The sequence below is a fragment of the Mugil cephalus genome, chromosome 18 (genome assembly GCF_022458985.1).
Source record: "Mugil cephalus isolate CIBA_MC_2020 chromosome 18, CIBA_Mcephalus_1.1, whole genome shotgun sequence".
In the NCBI taxonomy this organism is placed as follows: domain Eukaryota; kingdom Metazoa; phylum Chordata; class Actinopteri; order Mugiliformes; family Mugilidae; genus Mugil; species Mugil cephalus.
In genome coordinates, this window is record NC_061787.1 from 11,365,121 (window position 1) to 11,388,455 (window position 23,335).

At 41.4% G+C, this 23,335-nt stretch overlaps 2 protein-coding genes across 2 annotated transcripts; one reads left to right on the top strand and one right to left on the bottom strand.

Moving 5' to 3' along the window:
* Nucleotides 1-10,184: 10,184 nt before the first annotated feature.
* On the bottom strand, nt 10,185-13,964 carry rbis (ribosomal biogenesis factor). The gene is made up of 4 exons (XM_047568883.1): nt 13,879-13,964; nt 11,489-11,604; nt 11,280-11,396; nt 10,185-11,198 (listed from the first exon to the last, which is right to left on the bottom strand). Exons 1-4 carry the CDS (start codon nt 13,949-13,951, stop codon nt 11,130-11,132), a joined length of 375 nt encoding a protein of 124 aa, XP_047424839.1. The 5' UTR covers nt 13,952-13,964; the 3' UTR covers nt 10,185-11,129.
* A 1,809-nt stretch (nt 13,965-15,773) lies between these two features.
* On the top strand, nt 15,774-22,208 carry LOC124995711 (carbonic anhydrase 1-like). The gene is made up of 7 exons (XM_047568339.1): nt 15,774-15,985; nt 16,255-16,452; nt 17,876-17,994; nt 18,548-18,640; nt 18,740-18,802; nt 18,910-19,065; nt 20,768-22,208. Exons 1-7 carry the CDS (start codon nt 15,952-15,954, stop codon nt 20,885-20,887), a joined length of 783 nt encoding a protein of 260 aa, XP_047424295.1. The 5' UTR covers nt 15,774-15,951; the 3' UTR covers nt 20,888-22,208.
* Nucleotides 22,209-23,335: the final 1,127 nt, after the last annotated feature.

Sequence of the window (23,335 nt, forward strand, 5' to 3'; positions counted from 1 at the left end):
GAAGGCACACTGTGACCGAAACATCGCTGATTTGAGGCCTTTGTTGCTCATTATTCTCCCTCCGTCTCCCCATTTTCTGTCACCTCTGTTCACCTTCAAAATAGAGGCTAAAGGCCTGAGAAAATTATAGTAAAGACAAGATACATACCTCAACACCAGATCCAAGATGCACTGGGGATCTGACTAGGAATTGTAATGGTTTTCTTCTTTGTCCTAATTTCTCGTTGAAATTATTATATGTTGGAAGGTCGACCTACACTAAGAATCTTGCAGTCAAATGCAAACAACTAGAAAAAAAAAGCGACAGGAGATACAGGTAGATATTGATCAACAGCGCCGGATTTCTGGTCATGCACTATATTAATACTGTAGACTACAGCAGCTGTTATTGGTTCGGGATGCATTTCCTCATACACACGTCTCAGTGGCTGGATAAGCAAAATATACACTACAGGACAAAAAAAAAAAAAAAGCTGGATTTAACTAATTAAATAGGTACAAGCCTCCTTTTGGATAATTACTGAATGAGTGATTATCTTTCAGCTGGCAACAAGTCATTTAACCCCAACTGATGCAATGAGTAGCTTCTCATAAATCATCCTAAACAACCACGTGGAAAGACACATCCTGTGGTTGTGAAAAAGATGTTAGTCTTGTTGAGAAGGGTCAAATCATTGGCGTGCACCAAGCGGAGAAAACATCCAAGGAGATTGAAGCAGAAACCACTAAAATTGGTTTAAGACTTGTCCAGTGCATTAATAAAAACTTGAAGGATGGTGGGGAACCATCATCTTCAAGAAAGAAATGTAGCGGTAGACCTTGGTGCTATGTTTAATAGTGAAAGCAAGAGCATTTCCACATGTACAATGACAAGGGAACTCAATGGATTGCGACTGAACAGCTATGTAGCCTTGAGAAAACCACTAATCAGTGAGGCTAACTGGGGGGAAAAGGCTTCAGTTTGCTAGGGAGTATAAAGATTGGACTCTGGAGAAAAGGAAGAAGGTCGTGAAGTGAGTCCAGATTTACTCTGTTCCAGAGTGATGGGGCATGAGGGTAAGAAGAGAGGAAGATTAAGTGATGCACCCATCATGCCTAGTGTCTACTGTACCAACCTGTGGGGGCAGTGCTATGATCTGGGGTTGCTGCTACCTGAATATACTGAAAGACCAGGTTATTCCATCAATGTGTTTTTTCTGCCCTGATGGCACGGGCATATTCCAAGATGACAATGCAAGGATTCATTGGGCTCAGATTGTGAAAGACTGGTTCAGGGAGTGTGAGTGTTTCACGCATAGATTGGCCACAACAGAGTCCAGACCTTAACCCCAATGAGAATCTTTGGGATACGCTGCAGAAGGCTTTGCACAGTGGTCAGACTCTCCCATCATCAATACAAGATCTTGTTGAAAAGTTAATGCAGCACTGGGTGGAAATAAATGTTGAGATGTTGCAGAAGCTTCTTATCAAAACATCTTTTCAGTTCCAGTCTGTATTGTTAGCAGATCCCACTAAATCATAGACCCACTGCAGAATATAGTTGTAGAAAAAGCTCTGAATAATTTGGCAAATGCTGCAAAAATCCCTCAAAATGAAACATAATATTACAAACACGAATTTCAAGCCTTGAGCTGCACCACCTGCCTCAAAGTTACAGGTTTCCAGGTATTTTTTTTTTATTTTATTTCCCTTTGGCAACTCCTTCACTGCCGCTAAATAACATCAGCTCCTCCACCTACCCAGCAGTCCACTGACCTTCTCTACCCAGCCTGGATACCAGCTTTCCCTTTCCTTCCACTGAGACGACCTCCTCATCAACAACCACTTCACGCGTGTCCTTTTCATTCCCAAATAACCCACCTCCTCATTGGCTGCCTGTGCGAGCGCCGAAAATATTCCTGCCTTGTTAAGGAAATGCGTGAGCAACATTTTACTTGTCCTTGTCCTTCGTAAAAAAAAAAAAAAAAAAATGTCTCAATCATCCTTTAACTACCGGTTCGCTTGTAAGTTTTCTACTTAAAATGTAAATTCAAACAGGTCGTGTTTTTCAATTTACACCTAAGCACTGCTGGCCAGTTGTAAGCGATTTCCAATTAGAGACGGAGCAGAACAATACAAACGAGATTCCTTTTGCTGTCGACTTAATGCAAACACAAATTCAGAGTTGCGGTTTTCATTTTGTCATAATAAATTGGTGGTGAGAGGTGAGGGATTTTTTTTTTCCTTTCTACATCCCCCGTGCTTATTTACATTTGTACATTGCCTATAGCGCTATAGCAACCCGCTGACTGCCAGAGAAAACATCCAACAGCTGGGGCTGACTGTGCTCAGGGGAACTTCTGTGGCATTTGTTCAGAGGAGAAGGAACAACACAACTTTGTTTCCCCGCCTGTAGGTTTTTGCAGTTCCTCTGGGAATTCTGCACATTGACCACAAGTTTTGTTCAGCCGTAGGAACGACCAGAAAACTAAATTAAATGAATCCTGGGCCAAACCATTTTGCAGAGACGCCAGTTTTCAAATTAAAGAGATGAAACAACAATCCTGGATGTATCAAACGAAATAACATTTCATCATATTGTGTCAAGTGAGTTTCATACCTCTAAGGATAAGTATTTGGACCATATGCGGCCCAGAAATTAGGTTGGACCTCAATGGGCTTTAAGTGTATTTTCTCATAGATTGACTCATTTGTGATTGGATCACCCAGAAAACATGTTAATACCAGAACGTGGCATAAGATCACGTAGGGAAGTATGTGACGTCACATGAAAACACATGAAGAAAACAAATTATTGCCTTAATCTACATGCAAACTTATGTGCATGTAAACGCATTACTCCGACTAAAATTGGAGTTCTTCTCATCCGATTAAGACGCCCAGATAATGTGATTGGAAATCGATTTTCTCCGTCATGTATACGCCTTAATTGGACTCATAACTTCAGTGCACATGCTCCACAACCGCTTCAGTGGCGTATGACCCCAGAACAAAAACATCCAAGAAAGTCGGTCACAGAAGAAGAAGGTAGAAGAAACACCTGAGGGGTAGCGCGCATCTTATCTGCCCCAGTAGTAGCGCACACATTACGTACGAGATTAAAAAACCTGTACTATTATTCAGCTTGTTGTTGTTTCAAATGGCGGTTTACCACATGAACGACTCTTTTTTATTATATAAGGTAATAGGTCAACCGGAAAGGGGGCTGTATTAACCCACTGACAAGACACATATCGCCACCTAGTGTGGAGGAGGAGGAGGACATGTTCCCGTCATTTGAGTGTTGCAGCTGAACTATTTCCATCTCACACATGTGAAGGGAAAAAAACACTATACAAATACAAGAACGTCTCATTTGAATATAAATTAAAGAAAACTTTAAAACATATTTGGCAGAAAATAGTGTGTCCATGGAAGACCCCATCACTCAGGATAAGATAATTTGGTTTCTAAGAGCCGTTGAATACATTCCTAAAACTGAGAATGACTGCTCTCTAAGGAGATTTATTTTCTCATGAATTTCAAGTGCACCCTCTTTCTGTTTTGTCCTCGAATCTCTAAAAAATCTCAGTCCAGTCGACGTCGGTGAAAGCGGCTTGTGACGTAAACCTCTCAGATCCCGGTACATGCTGGCACTACGCATAACAATTTGCAAAATTCACAAAACAGCGCATGCAAATGGACTGTGTTTTGTTTTGTCAACGTTTTGTACATTTTCAGCTATTTAAATCCATACTGCAAATGCAAAAACATCCGATACATCCAGCGAAACACATTTTAGAAGTTCATTCTGATAACTGAGTGTTACACTTTTGTGAGGAGAAACTCTGAGAAAATGAAGACATTACACAACAGATATTAATTTTAAGATGTAAATATGTTATTTTCTCTATACGAATGTTAAAATTATGCTTTTAATTTAACACTTTTGTTCATTATCTGATGTTTTTACAGAATATGCTGTGTCTTAATATGTATGTATATATAGTATAATATAATATCCCTACCTACTCCTGTGAATGTATTCTGAACCAGCAGCTGGGAGGAAGGCAGCATGAAATTCTACAATTGTAATATACAGACTGTGTTTGCATTGTGGTATTTCTGCTCTGAGCACATTCTGCATCACTTTCTTTGTGTCTATGAGTGTGTGCTCATATGTGCGAAAAACAAAGAGACAGCGTGACAGAAGCAGGCAGAAATAAGCACGGCGTGTTTTCAGAAAGACGTGTCTTTTTTTTTCGACGGCGACATCTGACGGAGGGGGAGGAGGAGGAGGAGGTGGAGGAGGAGCAGGAGGAGGGGATGAACAGATGTACTTTGTTCGTGCGTCTGACAGGTGTAGCAGGAAGCCGTCTCCCCTCTCCACTTCATTGACGAGCAAAAGCACGCGCTCTCTCTCCCCAGATCTCCTCTGAGCCCCCGACTCCTCCCTCCTCCCTCTCCCGTCCCGGAGCCTCAGACCGGCCTACAGAACCTCCAGGTGGGACCTCACCGGTGGACTCGAGCAACGTGCCCGGGATCTTATTAAAAAAGCAACTGTGTGTGTGTGTGTGTGCTGTGTCCTCTCAAGTGTAAAGCCTATTTCATTCCCTATGAGCCAAACAGCTTGCAGTCGCTTGACGCTCTGGTGGTTTGTTGCAGATGGAAAATTGAGCTGCAGAGGCCTGGGTTTGTTTGTTTTGGCATTTGAGTTTGATCGAGATACAGTTCGTGGCATGAAGTTGACTTGGCTGAGAATCAAGTCTTGTACCTATAAACCGTTGCTCCATTTAGCCAGTCGTACCTCCAAGTTTGGGATTTTTTGAATATTCAGAAAATGCTTGTTAAGATTTGATGACATTTTCCATTAAAGCTTCAGTGATTTGCAGGGTTCTACATTATTTTACACAGTATAGATTTACAACTACCTCTCCGAGATGTTTAAATAATGTTCCCTGGAGGTCTAAACCCAGACTGCAGAGTTTTTAAAATGGAAGCCTAAACATCATCTTACCTGCAAACCAAAGAGTGTCCTCTGCTGAACAACCATGCTAACGCTAATAGAGTCTGGTGTTTGTCTACGCTAATGCTAATTAATGAGCGTCTCAGCCAATTTGAAGACATTGAGATAACATCTGGGGGAGATACTTCTCCAAGTGGATGCCATTAAACCGTTACACATAACATTATTCACATTTTAAAAGGGAAAACTTACACCTCCAGTATACAGCAGTCCCATATAGATGGATGATCCCTGTTGAGATGCCACTCATAGGACTCCTAAAGATCAGTTTAGAATCTCTGTATGGTGGCACTGGCCGTGGTCATCCTGGCAGCATCTGACTAGCTCCTGGTAAAGGTAAAATGGTCAAAGAGGTGGAGCAGAGGAGGACGGTGGATATGTTCGCAGACAGCTTGGAACCATGCTCTGAGTTATGCATAACTTCAAGCCTTAATATAATTTTAGCAGTTATGTAAAGATTCAGCGCCGTACAACAGCTGTTAATGGTAAATTTGGTTAATGACACATGGAAGAAACATAATTATTTCTGCTGTAAAGCAATAGAGGTCTATGGGGAATTACTCACAGTATCAACTGACGTTGACTTAACTTTTCAGCCCCAAAGGTTGCGACTTGGTTTTATTGGGAGTGGAAATAAACATCACGCTGACTCCGCCAGCTTGCCTTCTTCCCATAGTGCACCATGGTGCCATGTATTCCCTAGGTAAGCGACGCACATGCACCTGGCCATCCACATAATGTAAAAAGAAAATGTGACTCACCAGACCAGGCCACCTTCTTCCATTGCTCCGTGGTCGAGTTCTGATGCTCGTGTGTCCATTGTTGGCGCTTTCGGTGTTGGACAAGGATCAGTGTGATCACCCTGACTGGTCCGCTGCTGTGCAGCCCCATACGAAAACAAACTAAGGCTGAGGTGAAGGCTCCAGGACCAGCCACTGGTCCTTCCTTGGACCACTTTTCATAGACACTGACCACCGCAGACAGAGAACACCCCGCAAGAGCTGCAGTTTTAGAGATAGTCCGACCAAGCCGTTCAGCCATCAAAATTTGGTCCTTGTCAGACTCACTGAAATCCTTATGCTTGCCCATTTTTCCTGCTTCTAACACATTAACTCTGAGGACAAAATGTTCTCTTATTGTCTTTTACACCTATCTGTCACTAACAGGTGCCACTATGAAGAAATGATCAATGTTATTCACTTCAGCTGTCGTGGACATAATGATATGGCATATCGGTGTATATTAGAACATGTTCAGTACCATCGGTGTTTACTGACTTATTGCTATGAAGCTGAAATTATAGTTTTGGGGGGATGCAGGCGGTAAACATCTCTGCTGTTTCTTTTCACTGGAGTTTTTCAGATCTCACTTTAGCCTCCTGATAAGGATTTTCTCCCAAGTGTTTCTTATCCACAGAGCCTAAGGTTTTTCATTCTGGCCACACAGTTATGTAGCTGTTACTGACTGACTTGGGGGATACTTTCCGGTGAAAATCGTTTCAAAACGCTGCAGGGTCTAAATGTCTGGATTTGGACAAAACTTCTTTGACACCTTAACTTTCCTCGGACTTATGAACAAATCCTTGTTTTATCGACATTTTGATGATTGTATTCCAGCACATATACTGATCCTGCGAAACTTTCTCTTCAACCAACAGGTCCAATTTAGAGCCATCAAACTTCAAGCGGTAAATCTCAATCTGTGTTTTACTTCTCGGGCAAAGATCTGTCAGGCACTAAGATTGGATCTGCAAAGTCTTAAAAAATTCCCTTTCTTCACTGACCTTGCCGCAAAGACTTTCTTCTTTATATGTTTCTGGAGGAAGGAATTGAGGAATGCCAAATTCTTTTGCTACGAATAAAAGAGGCAGGAATAATACAAAATTACCCTACCTACGGACCATTTCAATCACAGCGAACACTTAAATTCTTTAATTACTCAACGAGGAGCCCTCTTAATCAAGTCTTTTCAAATGTGCCCCAGGTGATACGAACTACACACGTGAACGCTTCAGCAGAATTAAATTTACAAGGTGAAACTAGACATTTATACATAAATTCAGTGTCTCAAACAACATATTGGTGAGATATATACCAGTACAGAGGCGGATCATGAGAAAGACAATCGTCCACGCCTTGAACTACACCCTATATCAGCCAGTCTAATCTGTGCTCCTTTCCCCGATAAAAGATCTAACATGAATAAAAAATTACAATGCTAGCTCTGTGCTGGCCTTATCGTGGCTGTCAGCGATGCCTGCGCCGGTGTTTCTGGGGTTTAATCTTACCTTTTGGAGAAACAGACTCTCCTTCAAACGGCAAATCACACTAAGGGCACAGTAGCAGCCAAAAATCACAGACGCACAACGCAGAGGAGGGAAGCAAAATATACAGATTCACAAGAGATAAGTCTGCAGGAGTACGAGCGTGAGGAGAATATTTCTCTTTTCTCCGCTGAACCTCCACTGAACCCTTGTCTGAAGAGTAAACTTTAATCGGAATTGCTGTCTTACTTGCTGGCAAATGGCCTTTTTGAGATTCATAGGAGAAAGTATCCACCGTAGAAGGGGAAAGTTGCTTATTATCGACTAAATCTGCATTAATAAAGAGATTTTTTTTAGGGCAGGCAGAATTCTGTGGTTTTATTTCATGACAGATGTCTAATACCCAGATGAATTTATTTTAAATGTTCGTCACGACTAACGATTCAGTATCACATTTCATAACTGTACCTGCTTTCTTCTACCCAAAGTTAAGAACCCTCTGCACTGAATGCTCTCTTTTGACAGAGCAAATGGTGCAAATTATTCATGCAAATATTTAATTTCATTAAACACAGCGATATGCGCTGCCTCTCCTCAACAACTGCTGCATTCATTCTTATCTGTACAAAGTGGAATCGAGGAGAGGATCACCAACGCGGCGCTGGTGGCGACCGCTGCGATCCGAAATGGCTGCGAAAAGCAAATCTGCATAGGCAAACACACGCATGGGAAAAAACACACACACATAGGCACACTGTGTCTGAGATTCTTATTTCTGTCACAGGGAGAAATGTGGTTGCTGTAACCTTTTGCTGCTGGTCGTGTCAGAGTGAAAACCCCAGCTGTGTGCTGGGAATGACATACTGCAAATAGGCCTTCGGCTTCTTATTGGCATTCAGCGAGCCAAACACTGACTTCCCTCTTTCTCTTTCTTGCTCTCTGTGTCCCCAACACACACTCCTACAGTTCCACTCCTCCCCACCCCCCTTGTCATCGTGCATAATGATAAGCCCGCCCAGAGCGCCATCTTGTGGACACTTCCTCTCTAGTGGTTGTCTGAAACGTCCCTTTTGATCTGTTAAACAGGTTTCAGTCAAAGTTTTTTTTTCCCATTCTTTTCTTTCTACAATCAATATAATTTTTGGAGATTAATTATTTTTCTTATTCACATTCATTCAAAATATATAGCCTCATTGCATCATTAGCATTGTTTTGTGTGATTCATCTTTTATTCGAACTCTTTGCAGAACTCTTTTTTTTTTTTTTTTCAAGCCAAAATGAAAGCACTCTTTGGCATAACAAACCCATCTCTCATCCTTTCGCACAAAAAAATCCAGCTCCTGAAGATTGCATTGAAAATCCAACGTGCGCGTGTGCTGGCATGAAGTCCGTGTCCCCGGGGCGTGTGGAGGCGCAACCCCGCTGCCTGTGCTCTGGTGCAGCCATCTGGATCACAGCGGGAAGCACCTGCTCGCGGGCTGACACCTTAACATTGCATCTGTTACGCTCCCCACGCCAATCGCTTCCCACTGAAGACCCTTTCCTCTCTGTTAGAATGAATGTCTCTGCCCAAAAGGCATCTACTGAAATGGTTTCAGAGCTGACGTGCAAACGCGGTTGTTGGTTGAGTCTTCTGAGTTTCTACTGGCTGTCATATAGAGAGTGTTCATGATCTATAGAGTTATACATCTAAACCTTTTAAAGCTATTATATAAACAAAGGGTCGAGTTACTAGATATAATGTTAGACAGAATTATGAGCCAACATTGTCTCCCCTTTTTATGAGGAGATTTGGCACCTTTTAGTTAATTGTTTTGGTTTTACAGCTTTAATCTTTCAAATTTTTCACACTACATTTGTTTTTTGAGAAGAGCTGCCATTTTCACCTCCACATGACAATTAGCGGTTGACCACAGTTAATTTTGTAGCTAAAAGGCATTTTTTGGGTGGAGTTGGTGGAGACCAAAACAGAGGTTTAAAAAAAGAGCAAAAATGTGATTATTTCTTCAGACGTTCACAAACATACATGTCTAAATAAGCAACTGTTCGGTAACAACCTCATATCATCAACTTAAAACAAATATTTCATTTGCATACAGCTTGTTTGCTGCCCCGAAGTGGCCAAATCTGTAATTGCAGGGTTAAACTTCACATGCCCTGACCAAAACAAACCATCTTCATTACAGTGGATAAAACCATCACTCAGGCAAATACTCCAGACGTGTCGTGCCCACCTTGAAAATCTCCTCCTTTACTTTATTTACGTCGACGCAGCCGAGCGGCGGTTTGTTTTAGAGCTTCGCACACGCTTTCACCTTGCCGCAGATTTATTGACCAGCTAACTCAGCCAGAGGTCGCCACGGAGACAAGTAATCAGCTGGGCTCTGGCAACATCCGTGACCTCAGATGTCAAGCTGCCACAGCGGGACGCGGGGGCAGCAGCATGCTGATAACCGCTCACCGCTGGCAGGTGGAGACAAAAAATCTATACTTCATCTTCTGGTGCCCTCCTGATAGAAATGACAATGTGAGGCTCTAAAATAGATTTTGTACATCAAGCGGTGGTCAGAATAACAACAGCTGGAAATGCAATAAACTTTAACACCGGCACACAATTTGTGTTCCTCTTAACAATTTGACTTTGTTGCAGGATCTTTGCATGTACTTTGTAATGACTACCTATGTCTTGGGTGATGGTAGTTGCTGTAATTTTCAGATTTTAAATGAGAAGTATAGGAGCAGAGACTCTTTGAGGCAAACACTTTTCATCTCTTCAAACAGCGGATCTCCTTTGTGATTTCATTTGCACCAATTCATACTCTTCAAAAGCTTGGGAGGAAAAAAGGCGGGATAACCTTGAACAGCAACACAAACCAAATTCAAAGAGGTTATGATGAAGTGGAAGAAGCTTGTAAATATACTTTACAAAACATTTATTAATCAAAATGAGGAACAAAGCCGTGATATTACATTTCATGAAGAAACGGTTCCGAAACAATTAGTCAATAAATAGATGAGTTATTTGGTGAATTGTTCCAGACACATTAAAAATCCACCGCTCAAAGGTGGAGTTTTGTTTCTGCAATTCTTTCTACGCGTGAAAGTTTGTTTATAAAAGTTTGACCAGTGGTGAATAATCTACATCCAGATCTAAGTCTTCAATTAATCAAGAATATAATCAAGATTCATCCAATATTCTTACACATAAGAATATCAATGAATAATACTATTAATATTGTCAAATTTATATAACTGTAGCTTTGTTTACATGGGTGCCAGAATTCAACTACTACCAATAACAATAATATTAATAATAATAATAATAATAATCAGTTCCTAATGGAGGGACTCCAGACTAACCTTCCACAAAAGAAGCTTTGTGGACTGGGACGCCACATAAACTCTTAATTTCATCCTTTCTGTCTTAATAAATCCATTATTTCTGGTGAGGACGAGGTAAATAACAGGTGATGTGATGAGTTTCCAGGATTTGACTGAACCACAGAGGAAGTGATACAAGATGAATGGAGCCAGAACAGACATGGGCAGCAGTGTTGAAAACGTGGCTCCATCTTGGTCATGTTCTTCTATTGACTGAATTCAGTATTGTCAGTAGTAAATTGGGGAGAACTTTGTCTTCTTCTGTTATATTTCCAGCAGATTTTAAGCTCTAAGGACAGATCTATCTATTCTGATTCATATAAAGGTGGCCCAATTTACAACTGACAGTGACTGACTTGTCACTTGTATCAAACATATAGGATCTATATTAGGTTTTACAATAATTCCATTACTGCAATTTCTCCTTAACTCATCCCTAAATCATGTCCGTTGTTATGACAGTCCTTCTATCTTGATCCGTTATAGCTGAGAAAAGAGTTGAGCAGCGTTGTCAACATTCACAGATTCCTTCGGTGGCTCTCTGACAACCTAATATGCGAAAGAAAAGCAGACTAAAGTTAAAATCTTGATCGATAAACAGATTTAAATGTGTACTATCTGCTCCTCTACCTGTGTTTGCTTCTTTGGTTCCGGGGCAACAGACTTGGAAATGCTTTTAACGTCCCTCTGGACTTCTGTGAAGATTTGATTGAGGCTCTCCACCTTCTCCTTTTTCCCTCCATTGATCTGTGAACGCAGAATTATGCTCGAGCAGGTGCACCGCAGACAAGGGAGAACACATGACGCATGTGCAAAACTGCAGGGGAAAGAGATCTTACGTGTTTGAGAGTTGTTGTGACGGCTTTGGCTTTGTTCTTGCTCTTCAGATGTTTGTTTGCCACTTGAAAGACGTTCTTCTGTTTTTTCCCCTTTTGTTTATTCTTCGCCATGTTACCTGGGGGGAAAACACCAATCAGGACTGATATGTTCGGGGGGAAAGCTTTCATTTCTGTACCGTGTTGCCTTTGTTCTCTTCTTTGCTCGTAGACTGTGCCCGTCTTCCAAGCAGAATGCACATCGTGCTAAAAAAGCCAGACGCTCGCATTATTCAGTTTTCGACTTGCCTCCTGCACTCAGCGGCCACCTGATTAGCAACACCTCTGTTTTTGCCAAATGCTCCCTCCTCAAGACAGTGAGTCAGGGGAAAACAGTGAAAGGGTCCAGACGAATAAGTGCAACTCGAGTGAATCTGAATGTGGCGTAAATTAAAGCTGAATGCAAAACCTTGTCACATCTTCTTGCACAACGACGCACCAAAAACAAACCTACACATTGACCTGACCTGCCTTCATCTCCTGTTAGTCTCAGTGTAGCATCACCTTCTTGTTGCGAGTTTTTGAAAACAGAACCGGAGAAGAAACACAGCACAGAGACTAAACTCTAATTTAAATCCTGATTTAAGTTGTGACAAAGTGTAAACAGAGCTTTACCAGTGTGGTAAAACTGATAAAAGCAGAGAAAACTACCAGTTGTCATAGCAATACTAGTGGTTGTGCTCTATAGATGAGTGATAATCTAATCATTTTCTTGCACGGTTGTTGTCTTTAATAATCAGAACAACTAGGGGAAAAAATGGCTCATGTAACCACCTATATCAAAACAGATCAGACCAGTTGGAAAAAAAATTTCAATCAGCTAATGAGAGTTTGTGTAAACCTGGATCATCTCAGGGTTCCTCTAGAGGTGGAGTGAATACATTTTTTGCACATATGGAGAAAAGATCAGGTCATGTGACACGTTTCCAGGAGGGACAGAAACATGGAAAAGATGAAAAAAAGAGGAAATCAATGTGGGCCAAAAAAAAAAAATAGATAAAAAATGTGGCTCCATCTTGATCACTTTCTATCGAATGAATTCAATTCAATTCAATTTGGTTTCCAATAACGTTGTGTGAAAAAGCACACGCTACATTTCCAGCTTAATAAGTGCTCTACAGGCAGCAGGGCCACTTTCAGCATGTCAAAATGAGTTTTATTCCATCTCTGGTTTTGGGAAAATGCAAGAGCACGTTTTCATCAGAATAATTAATTTGACCAAATTAAAATTTAATCTCTAATCAGAATGATTTCAATCAGGCTGAGGAAATATTCTCCATGTAAACAGAGCAAACCACACACTCAACTAAAAGAGATTGGCCTTGATAGAAGTACCTGTCATAAATGTAATGCAGTAGGATCTTTTGTGATGATAGAAAGTATTTATATATATATACGTTATACTTTTATATTCTAAGTACTCTACAGTCAAGTGTAAGGACACCTTCCTGAGGAAGCTCAGGTCTTTCAGTGTGTGCAGAGAGTTACTAGAGTCTGGTTTGTTGGGGGAGTAGTGCCAGCAAAAAGGACATCAGCAGGACTGAAAAATTGATCCGAAAGGCTGGGTATGTGATCTGTAAGGAGTTGGAGACGTTTGTCTCAGTGAGGGACAGGAGGACACTGGATAAGCCGCTCTCTATTACGGACAATAATCCAATTTTCCAAACAATAGAGGGACAGAGGAGCTCATTCTCCAGCAGACTGATTCAGCTCCCCTCTCACAGTGAACACTACAGGGCTTCATTCATACCCTACTCTGTACAGCTGCACAACAACTCACCTTTCTGTAACAACTAACACCATGTTATTAATGTTATTTGAGCACTGTTGCACCTGACTATCATTTCTATGGATATACTGTTTATTCTTCTATCTCTATTTCTTGTGCATTTGTCCATATGCTTACACTATTTTATATGTTATTTACTTTTATTTCACTTTAATCTTATTTCATTTTTACTTGTGGTTCTGTTTATGTGTGTTTATTTTATGTGCAACTAAGTTACTCTGACCAAGCAATTTCCCGGATCATGGTCAAATCTTTCTAAGTCTAAGTCTAAGCCTGAGAGGAATTTGGAGTTTGAGGAATGACGTCTTATACCGTCATGTGTTAGTTAGTTAAAATATATCAAGCACCAAGCTCGTCTTCTGAAAAGACATTTAAATGACAGCTCACATACTCCGGTGTCTAGATGTTGTTGTCAGCCCACTCTCTGTAAACATGCAGCTGTGTTCGCTAGCTACATTCACTACTGTCTAAAGTAGTTGATTAATGTTGCTGAATCGCATTACTGCTAACAACACCGGTCAATGACACCGCGTACGCACATTAAATACAAATATAAAACACTTACAAGGTTTATTTGTGAAGCGCTGTTGATGCCCTCGTGTGCTATTCCAAACGTGTCTCTCTTTCTCTGACGTCATTTGCGTGCGACAGCAATCGGCTCCTTCCAGCAGCAGGTCTCGCCTTTTTAATATATCTTTAAATATAATGCGTTTACATAGTCTTTGTCTGGTGTATTTTACGTCTCTTAAAAAAATGAAAGCAAATATCTTAAGCAAATTGGCACGTGTACTTGGAAAGGTAAAGGTTTCAACCATTCAATTTTATTTATGCGACATTATGTAAAACAACGGAAAGGCTTGAAATTGCAAAATAAAGACTACATTACAAAAGTCGTTGCATCATTTTATTTGACCTGTTGCTCCCTTTTAGTAATATTCATCTCAGTCTTTTGTTGAAATCAATCAGTCTATCTCCTTTCAAACATAATAATAATAATAATAACAATAATAATAATAATAATAATAAAACTATTAGGAGCCGCGCTTTTCGGTGAAAAACTATTTTGTTCTACCACTAAAATCGATACTAGACCTTTTACCTAAATGTTTTGGAATTTAAATGAACTACCTTTGCCCACATGCTTTGTAGTGTCGTTTGTTAAACACTAGGTGGCACCACAACACCACCACAGCTGTGTTCGTTTCTCCCTGGGTGATTTGCAGTAAACCTGAGCAAACCATAATCCCTCTGTACACTGAGCTGTAATAGCTACTATCATGCAGTCAGTGGTTACTGGAGAGTTTGATTATTTTGGCTTATTTATCCATGGAACAATACAATCCTTCCTCATCGTCGCATTAACTTATAGTCTATCTTTAAATATTATATTGCATTTTATACACTAATCATGCATAACGTTATGGCCACCTTCCTAATATTGTGTATTATATTCCTCCAGAACAGTTGAGACTCATTAGAGAATGGGCATGGGCCTTGTGAGGGTGCCCTCTGGTGTTGTTAGTGGTGGTCCTATGGTTTGAGGGGAGGGTCCTCTATGGATCATACCACAGGTGCTTGATCAGTTTGATCAGTGAATTTGGAGGCCAGGTAAACACCTTGCATTGTTCTTTATGTTTATTATTATTATTATTATTATTATTATTATTATTATTATTATTATTATTTTAGTTGTTCCTAAACCATTTTTGTATGTGTGCCTGTGTCATGCTGCATCCTGCAGGGGATGGCTGCTGCTGTCAAAGAGTGTCATTGCTATGGGGTGGCGGTGTCTGGTCTGGTCTAGGTGCATGTCTAAAAAGTTTGGCAGCAGAGCACTGAATCGTCATAAGATGGTCACTGTTATTTACTCCCCCTGTCAGTGGTTTTAATGTTGTAGCTGATCCGTATATTTTCTTGAAGTAAAGATTTATTTTCTTCACATTTCTGTCTTTTTCCATGCAAAATGTGCATGTTGGTAACAAATTAGTTATGCCTTTTTCTTTCAGACGTCAGTGAGTATAAATATGCTTATAATTCCACATATTTATTATTTTTATTTTGCTTGCTTTGCATTATGTTCGTATAGCCCTTTATAATAACTGGTTTACATCTCTGTTTACTGACATTTTTCCAATCGACTTTTACCCCATTGCATTTTTCCTTTTTTTCGTGCGGTACTATGACATATTTTCATGGAGATTATTTCTGTAATGTCATAACTGTGGCCTACTTTCAGTTTGAATGAGACACTGGGCTGCTTGCCTTCATTACTTCCTTACGTAAAAGCCGTAAGATGAAATGTGAAAACGTGTTCATCTGCACGTTGATCGTGCACCACGTAGCACATCGTTACTACCGCAGACAGAGATGGAGAGGGAGCGCGAGAGAGAGAGGGAGCGAGAGAGGGAGAGGGAGGGAGGGAGAGAGCGAGACTCATCGATCCAGCGTCGTGGCGCATCGAAACTCCTCCTGGTCGCTGCGCGCACCAGCCAGCACCAGCCTGACAGGCACGCCGCGCACGGGGGACCCTATATAAGTGGTGCAGCTGTCAGGTGGAGGACACTGGCTGCTCTGCACAGGGGGACGACTCGCTTTAGGAGATCACAGCTCTGCATACCCATAGACGCAAAGTGCAAAAATGTCTATGCCTTGGGGATACCACAAGAACAACGGTGAGGCGCTCATTGCACGTTTACTGTATAACGGCATTACAGAAGGCAGTGTTAAAGCCGGTCACACCAGCAGACGGGGCGCTGAATGAATGGAGGGACAGTGCATATACGGGTCACTGCAGAGATTTTCCTTTTATCACTGCCCATCGCATTCGGGGGGTCTTTTTACGCGCGTTTTAAGCATCTCCATCCCCAAACGCGCATTTTATTTCATCAGTGAAACCTCCAATATTCTCCCGATCATAATGTTATTATTATATTATTTCCAGGACCCGACACATGGGCAGATAACTTCCCCGTTGCCAACGGACCCCGTCAGTCTCCCATCGACATCGTACCTGGTGAAGCATCCTACGACGCGGGGCTGAAGCCGCTCAATCTGAAGTACGACCCGTCCACCTCCTTGGATATCCTCAACAACGGACACTCCTTCCAAGTGACCTTCGCTGATGACACCGACAGCTCAAGTTAGTGTGGCATTAATAGTGCTTGGGCAAGGCGTCCAGTGCTCCGCTCCACCTGATAATTTGATGTCAATCTGCAGAAATATTTGCAGCATCTTGTATAATAGATGCGCAATCTTGGAATCGGGTTTGCGGACAGACAATGAAGCTCCACGGGGATGATTTTCAGAACGCGCTCACCTTCAAAGTGCGCCCTTCACTTTCAATGAGGGGCTGCTTTGTGTGTTATCTCTGCAACACACCACCATGTTAATATATGCGCTATAATGTGAGTCATACGCCCCAGTTTCCTTTTAAGCATATAGGGCCTGGGAATTAATGCGCCGCATATTGCGCAGGTTTTTATTTCTGGTTAATGGTTTGCATTTATTTTACTCCGGGTGGGGGGTGCTTTAATGAATTGGCTTCTGAAGTTCCATTCAATCCCCGAGCACAAAGCAAGTAGGTCCTAATTGAATTGGTAATGTAAGTCCTGGCAAACCGTTCCCACGCCGACTCTTTTCTGCTGACAGAGAGGTCAGAAGCGCAGAAAAAAGAAGGCTAGTCTGCAGATACACAGAGCGGCTGGGTTAACTATTAATATGCCAAGAGTGTGTGTGTGAATGAGTTACCTTTAAGTATATAAAACTTATTTTTATTTCCTTGTAAAAAGGCGGTTGCACAGATTTTTCTTTCAGTTTTGCTTGGTTTTATTGTCAGCTCAGATTCGATTTTAATTACAAAAGATACAGAAAAAAAGGTGAATCTTATATTGTGCATTTTAAAGTAATGATTGGTAGTCCCTTGGCTGGGTCAGAGTTATGGGACAATAAAGAACATGGTTACATAATAAACACAATCACGAGGATTACTATGGGACACACTAACAAATGGAAAAAAACAAAATCTTTGCTGATAATCTGAGGTGGATGAGCTCTTATTTTCCACCCTGCGACTCTAAAAAAAGAAGGAGCTGTCTCTAAGACACGATAAATCATGTGCGGAAAATATCGCTGCTTCTTTATTTGTCATATATTCCCTTTTAAGGCCGATAGAATCTCCCTACAGGCCAAACAAACAAATATCCTGTTTTAGAAGGGTCACGATGTGATTGTCTCTGCACCAGAAATAGAGCAACATACAGGACTATCTGGCAATGTTTCAACGGCCTTATACTCTAAATAGCAACATGATGCAACATTGGAAGGAGGTTTAATGGTAACAATACCTGGACATTGTTTCGGACTGAATGTAACCTCCAGTTCCTGTTGTGTGTGTGTGTATGTCACATCTTATTCATATGCCCAAGAGGATATTTTTCTTTTGCAGTAGAACCAGGATGCTGTGCAGAAAGCCAAACAGTGGCTTGTAGCGGTTCCACCCACGCTCTTTGTGGGTTGAACTGATGAAAGCCTTTTTTTTTTTTTTTTTTTTTTATCTTCTGCAGCTCTGAAAGATGGACCCATCTCAGGGACCTACAGGCTCAAGCAGTTCCACTTCCACTGGGGAGCTTCTGATGACAAGGGCTCCGAACATACCGTGGCCGGGACCAAATATCCTGCTGAGGTAGAGATGCTCTGAGTCACCCCTCGTGACCCCTCATAATGCTCTGTTACCGTATGCCAACCTCAAACCGTCATAAAGTATAACTAAGGAGAAAAAGGCACGGTAGAGGTTTTTGTTGGCCTGTATTTTTGTGGCATTTTGAAGGCACAAAACTGCCCTGGAAAAGAAACGCAACTGGTTTGGTTGAGCCAAAATGTCTAGACAAAGGACTAACATTTTTTCCAGTTTACCAACTTTATTGCCTGAATTCCAGCTCATTTAATAAGATCATTCAAGGGGATTTAAGGAGAAGGGGTTTATAATTACATATAAGGGAAATATATATCATTATTCGCCCCAAATACAAATTCTATAACATTTTTTTTTATTAAATGTTGTATCAGTTTAGTGTCTAAAAATTCTTCAAATTACTTATTTTTTTCAATACGACCAATAACTCAAAACTTTATTTATGTACAATATTTGACACTAACCCAGTTTGCAGATCAGAAATTGCAGGATTTCTGAGTGCTGACCAGACTTAATTTTATTCATCTGTTCCCTTTATTCCCAGCTCCATCTGGTGCACTGGAACACTAAATATGCAAGCTTCGCCGAAGCTGCCGGCCAGCCCGATGGCCTGGCTGTGGTCGGAGTTTTCCTGGAGGTGAGCAGCAATGGCTGACGCACATGGTCAGTGTGACGTCAAAACAAATAATGAAAGCACTGGCATACACATTTTTTGGGGGTTATTTTTTTTTTCCAGATCGGAGAAAAAAATGCCAGCCTCCAGAAGGTTCTCGACTCGTTTCAGGACATCAAAGCCAAAGTACGTTCCTCTGAAAACCCCGTTTTCTTGCATGTATTCATGGCAACGTGTCTCATTAATTAATTCTTGTTCTTGGCTTTTTTTTTCTTTTCCTTTTTCGCTTTCAGGGCAAGCAGACCACATTTGTTGGCTTCGACCCCACATCTCTGCTCCCTGCTTGCCTAGACTATTGGACATATGATGGCTCCCTGACCACTCCCCCTCTGCTGGAGAGCGTTACCTGGATTGTGTGCAAGCAGCCAATCAGCGTCAGCTCTGAGCAGGTATGCCCGCTAACAGAGTTCATTCAGCTGTAGCAGAGGGACTGGCCGCCTGCCCGCAGTCTAGAATAGCCCTGTCTGCAAATCCCCTCTTTTACTACCATCTAAATCAAAGGCGTAATTGTTCAGATTAGCCGCGCAGCTGAAAATGAGAAGAAGAAACCTCTGTAATGGGAGGAAATGCAATACAGTCACCTTTTTCACTTTCAAAATGAAAAAAAAAAGAAACTTGGCCGACCGAGAGAATGAGGGCAAACGAGAGTTCACACAGTCAGACTGTCTTTACGGGGGTTATTTCAGACAGTGTGTGGGGAGAGAACAGGAAATATACACCACATGTATAATATTCTTTGTGTGAAGAGGCCTCGCTGCTGCGAGTATTTATTTATGCGTTAGCTTTTAAAATTACACCTATTACTGCCCTTAAAATGGATATTTGACTTCTAATTGGCCATTCATCTGAGCTAACTGCCTCTAGTGAAATCTTCAGGCCATGTGAAAATCAAGTCAAATGTTTATTTCACGGCAGTAACTAGGTTTCCCAAGTGTAAACACGCGAGGTGTGTGGACACAACCTTTAGACTCGGTGCATTTACTGAATGATTATCAGCTTATTGTGATAAAGTACACACAACTGTGTACATTATGCTCATGCGGCAGAGGCAGTGTAATTGCAGAGGACTGACTCATTAGCCATAGTTAATAATAAATCTGTTAAACAAAAGCGTGTTACACCATCGTATAGCCGGGAGCCTGGAGGAATAGTTTGATAAGGTTTAATGCCAGCAGGCTGTTAGCTTAGCTTAGCTTAGCTTAGCACTAAAACTAGTGGACACCACAGGTGTTAAGCTCAAATCAGTGTAACCAAAAAAAAAAAAATAGGTATGTTGTCAAAGCAAAAGACACGCTCGTCTCTTGTGTCAGTGTCATTTTTTGTTTTGTGTCTCCTTAGCTACAAACCTGCATGATTGTTTGAAGGTAAACACAGGAAAATTCTGCAGTAAGTGGTTTGACGGATGGTGGTGCACCAAGGTTATGTTTAGTTTTAATTTATTGTTTTGGGTCAGATTTTTTTATGCGGTTTCCTGGTTAGCTGTAGGCATGGAAAATGCTTGGTTAGCGTTAGACCATGTTTTGGTTAAAATTTCGATTTATTAACCACAGAGAGCTTGATTTTCAGGGTAGCCTGAGGATACCCTTACAAAAATCGACCAACCTGCACCTGCGCAAAGACTAGACTAAAATTCCTCTTTTAATTTTTACCTCAGTAAGCTAAACATGAAGCTGCATCCAGGAAGTGGCTAACTTATAGAACTATGCACTAGTGGCTAACTAATATAAAGAAAGCAATAAATAATTGGAATTGCCAGATATTGGCTAGACTCAATTCAATTCAACTCCATCGCTGGTACTCTTTTGTCACTGCACCAGTCCTCTCCCAAACAATTTGATTGATGGTTTCAGACCAACTTTCCATCACAAAGAACCTGGGGGTGGGTGGGGGAAGCTGGTCCTCAATAGGGCATTTCCAAAAATAGCATAATGCTCCTTAAGCACTTTTGCTGATGCTGCTTTAATTCCCCAGTGGACGACTTTGATATAAAATGAGCGACTCAGCTCTGAGACCACTGATGTGTGTTGTGAGTGACAGTCACAGGAGGTCAGCAGGGGTGACTAACGCCCGCCGTCTTCTCCCTTTTCACAGATGGCTAAATTCCGTTGCCTGCTCTTCTCCTCCGAGGGCGAAGCCGAGTGCTGCATGGTGGACAACTACCGCCCTCCCCAGCCGCTCAAGGGTCGCTCAGTCCGCGCTTCCTTCCAGTAATAACCCTTCCCCCCTCCTTTTGCCCTTTCTGCCCTGTTGCCCTCTCCCTCCCTTCCCCCTCTCCCTTTAGTCCACCCAGAGTTACCTCTCTTGCAGTGAGCCACAAAGCACACATATCTCTCTCCGTCCAGTTTTAAAGAAATTAAATTCCCGTGGCCCATTGCTTCCAGTTCTGAGAGATGGCAGCAGGATTTGCATCTCTGTCTGTTCATGTGATGTGCCAGCAACTGTCATGGCAAACACTTCACAGAGGTTGTGACACATTTTCCAGACTTGTGCATCTGGTGTCTTGTTTCCAGAGATACTACATCTGCGTGACCTAGCGTCACACAAAGATGACTTACAGTCGAAACGGTGCTCTCGAGCTAGCAAGACTCAGACGGCACAAGCTGGTTGCTGTGAACGGGGGGGAGGATGAAAATATACCACCATCTGTGAGGAGGGAACGGTGCAAATAAAAGACACGCAGACACACTCCTGCTGCCAGTCTGTAATCTCTGAACCGACTGGTAGCCTCTGCATCACGGCAGCTTAATGAAATGCTGCAGCCGCCTCCATCAGAAAATCCCCCTAAGCACATAAACACTCTGCGCCGCATACGCAGTCTCACACGGACATGTTGCCTATAGGCACTGACCTGCTTATTGATCTGAAGTGTACAACACTGAATGGCAACGAAGGGCATTAGGACAGACTGGTGCAAGCACCAACTGCACAACACCATGACAGCGACTCCTCCTTTTCATGTACTTGTACTCCCAAGTCATGTTTATTACTATTATTATTATTATTATGGATTATGTCTTTTTAGACCAGACAGCTTATGCAAAATAAGTCTTAAGTGATTCGTAAATTCTGTTTTGTAGCCGAGAGCTCTTGATTCCCTGACAATGCAGCCGTAGAGAAGAACGATCCTCCTTTTCGAAATGAAACATTATGTGTGTGAAGCGAATTCCTTTTGTGTGTTTTTGCTGAAACCTCAATGTGTCCAGTGCTGACGCTCAAAACGCACAGTCGTCTTGTAGGCGACGCCGACGCACAATGCCAAGAAATAAATGACCCTTCCAGGTAAACCAAGAATGGAAATAACCTGCCAAGAGATAAGATTAGTGTCACAGAGGAGACTGATTAACAAGAGGCCATATGGGTTTAAGCTTACGCTAAAGATGTTTAAGATGTATTTTCACAAGGATTGTAATGAATATTAAAAAACAAAATCGCCTTATACCAGTGACTATTAGGGCCGTCCCAGATGTATGTGTTGTCATTCTGTTTTGCAAGTGGACATTTTAATAGTTAAATAAATATATTTTATGACTAACTTCTGTTTTGTGTATTTATTATGGTTTATATTATGTAACTCTATCTGAAGTCTTCTTGTTCATGCAGGCAGTCAATCCTCATTATTGGCTCGCTTTATGGATAATTGCTTTATCAAATACAATATTTTTAAATACTTTCAATGTTGGGTTGCTATACCACATATTTAATCTTATATTTCAATATATTTTAATACTTATTCTTTTATTTGAATGGTCTGTTGCTTCATGTGATCAGGTTGAAACAACTGCACTTCCCTTCTTAGCTAAATAATTTAACAAATTAATGACTCATCTAACGGAGACTGAACATCCAGTCTAAAATATAATGCACCGTGAGTAAATTTACAGCTGAAATGTAGATTATATACTGAAGAGAGATTGGAGATAATGTCAAAGGTATGGAGAAATACATATTTAACCTTTTCTATAGCTAAATGGAAGCTCTAGCGCTACTGAATGCTGTCATTCAAGTACCCGGATAGTTACCAACAAAAAGAGAGCAGATTTTATCAAACTCCCCGCTGCGCACAATGGTGCAAGCAATTATTGTGCCCGCATGCATGTGTAGCAATATGCAGTTATCAAGTATTTACTGTTGAGGAATAGTTTTGCGAAATTTGTTTGACTTGCATGTTTGATAGCTTTGCTTAGTTTGAAGAAAAAGGTGGCAAGGCTGTGTCCAAAGCAGACAAACCTCCCCTTCCAGCAGCTCTGAACTGCACAAACTAACAAGTTAAATCTACATGAATCATAATTAAAATAAACCAAAGTGTAAAAATTAAAATTTAAATGCTAGCTTCCAGGCTATAGTTAAGCAATATGCTACAAGTCTCAGGCTAAAGACACATATGAGTGAGATATTTGCACAGGATGTTTATTTCAACAAGTTCTAGATGTCAGATTGTTTAAAGTGAAATTGAAATATACGAGCAGCAGTACCTCAAAACAACCAGGTTTCAGAATCTTTTAAGTCGGGGTGAGAAACCTGCAGAAATCCCCTTCTAAAGTTAGGCACTGATCGTAATCACACGGTGGGTGATGGGTGATAGGTGATGATCTATCATCGGGGCACTGCTGGCATCTTACACCTCAGTGTACAGAAGATTTTAATCAGCACTGGCATTTC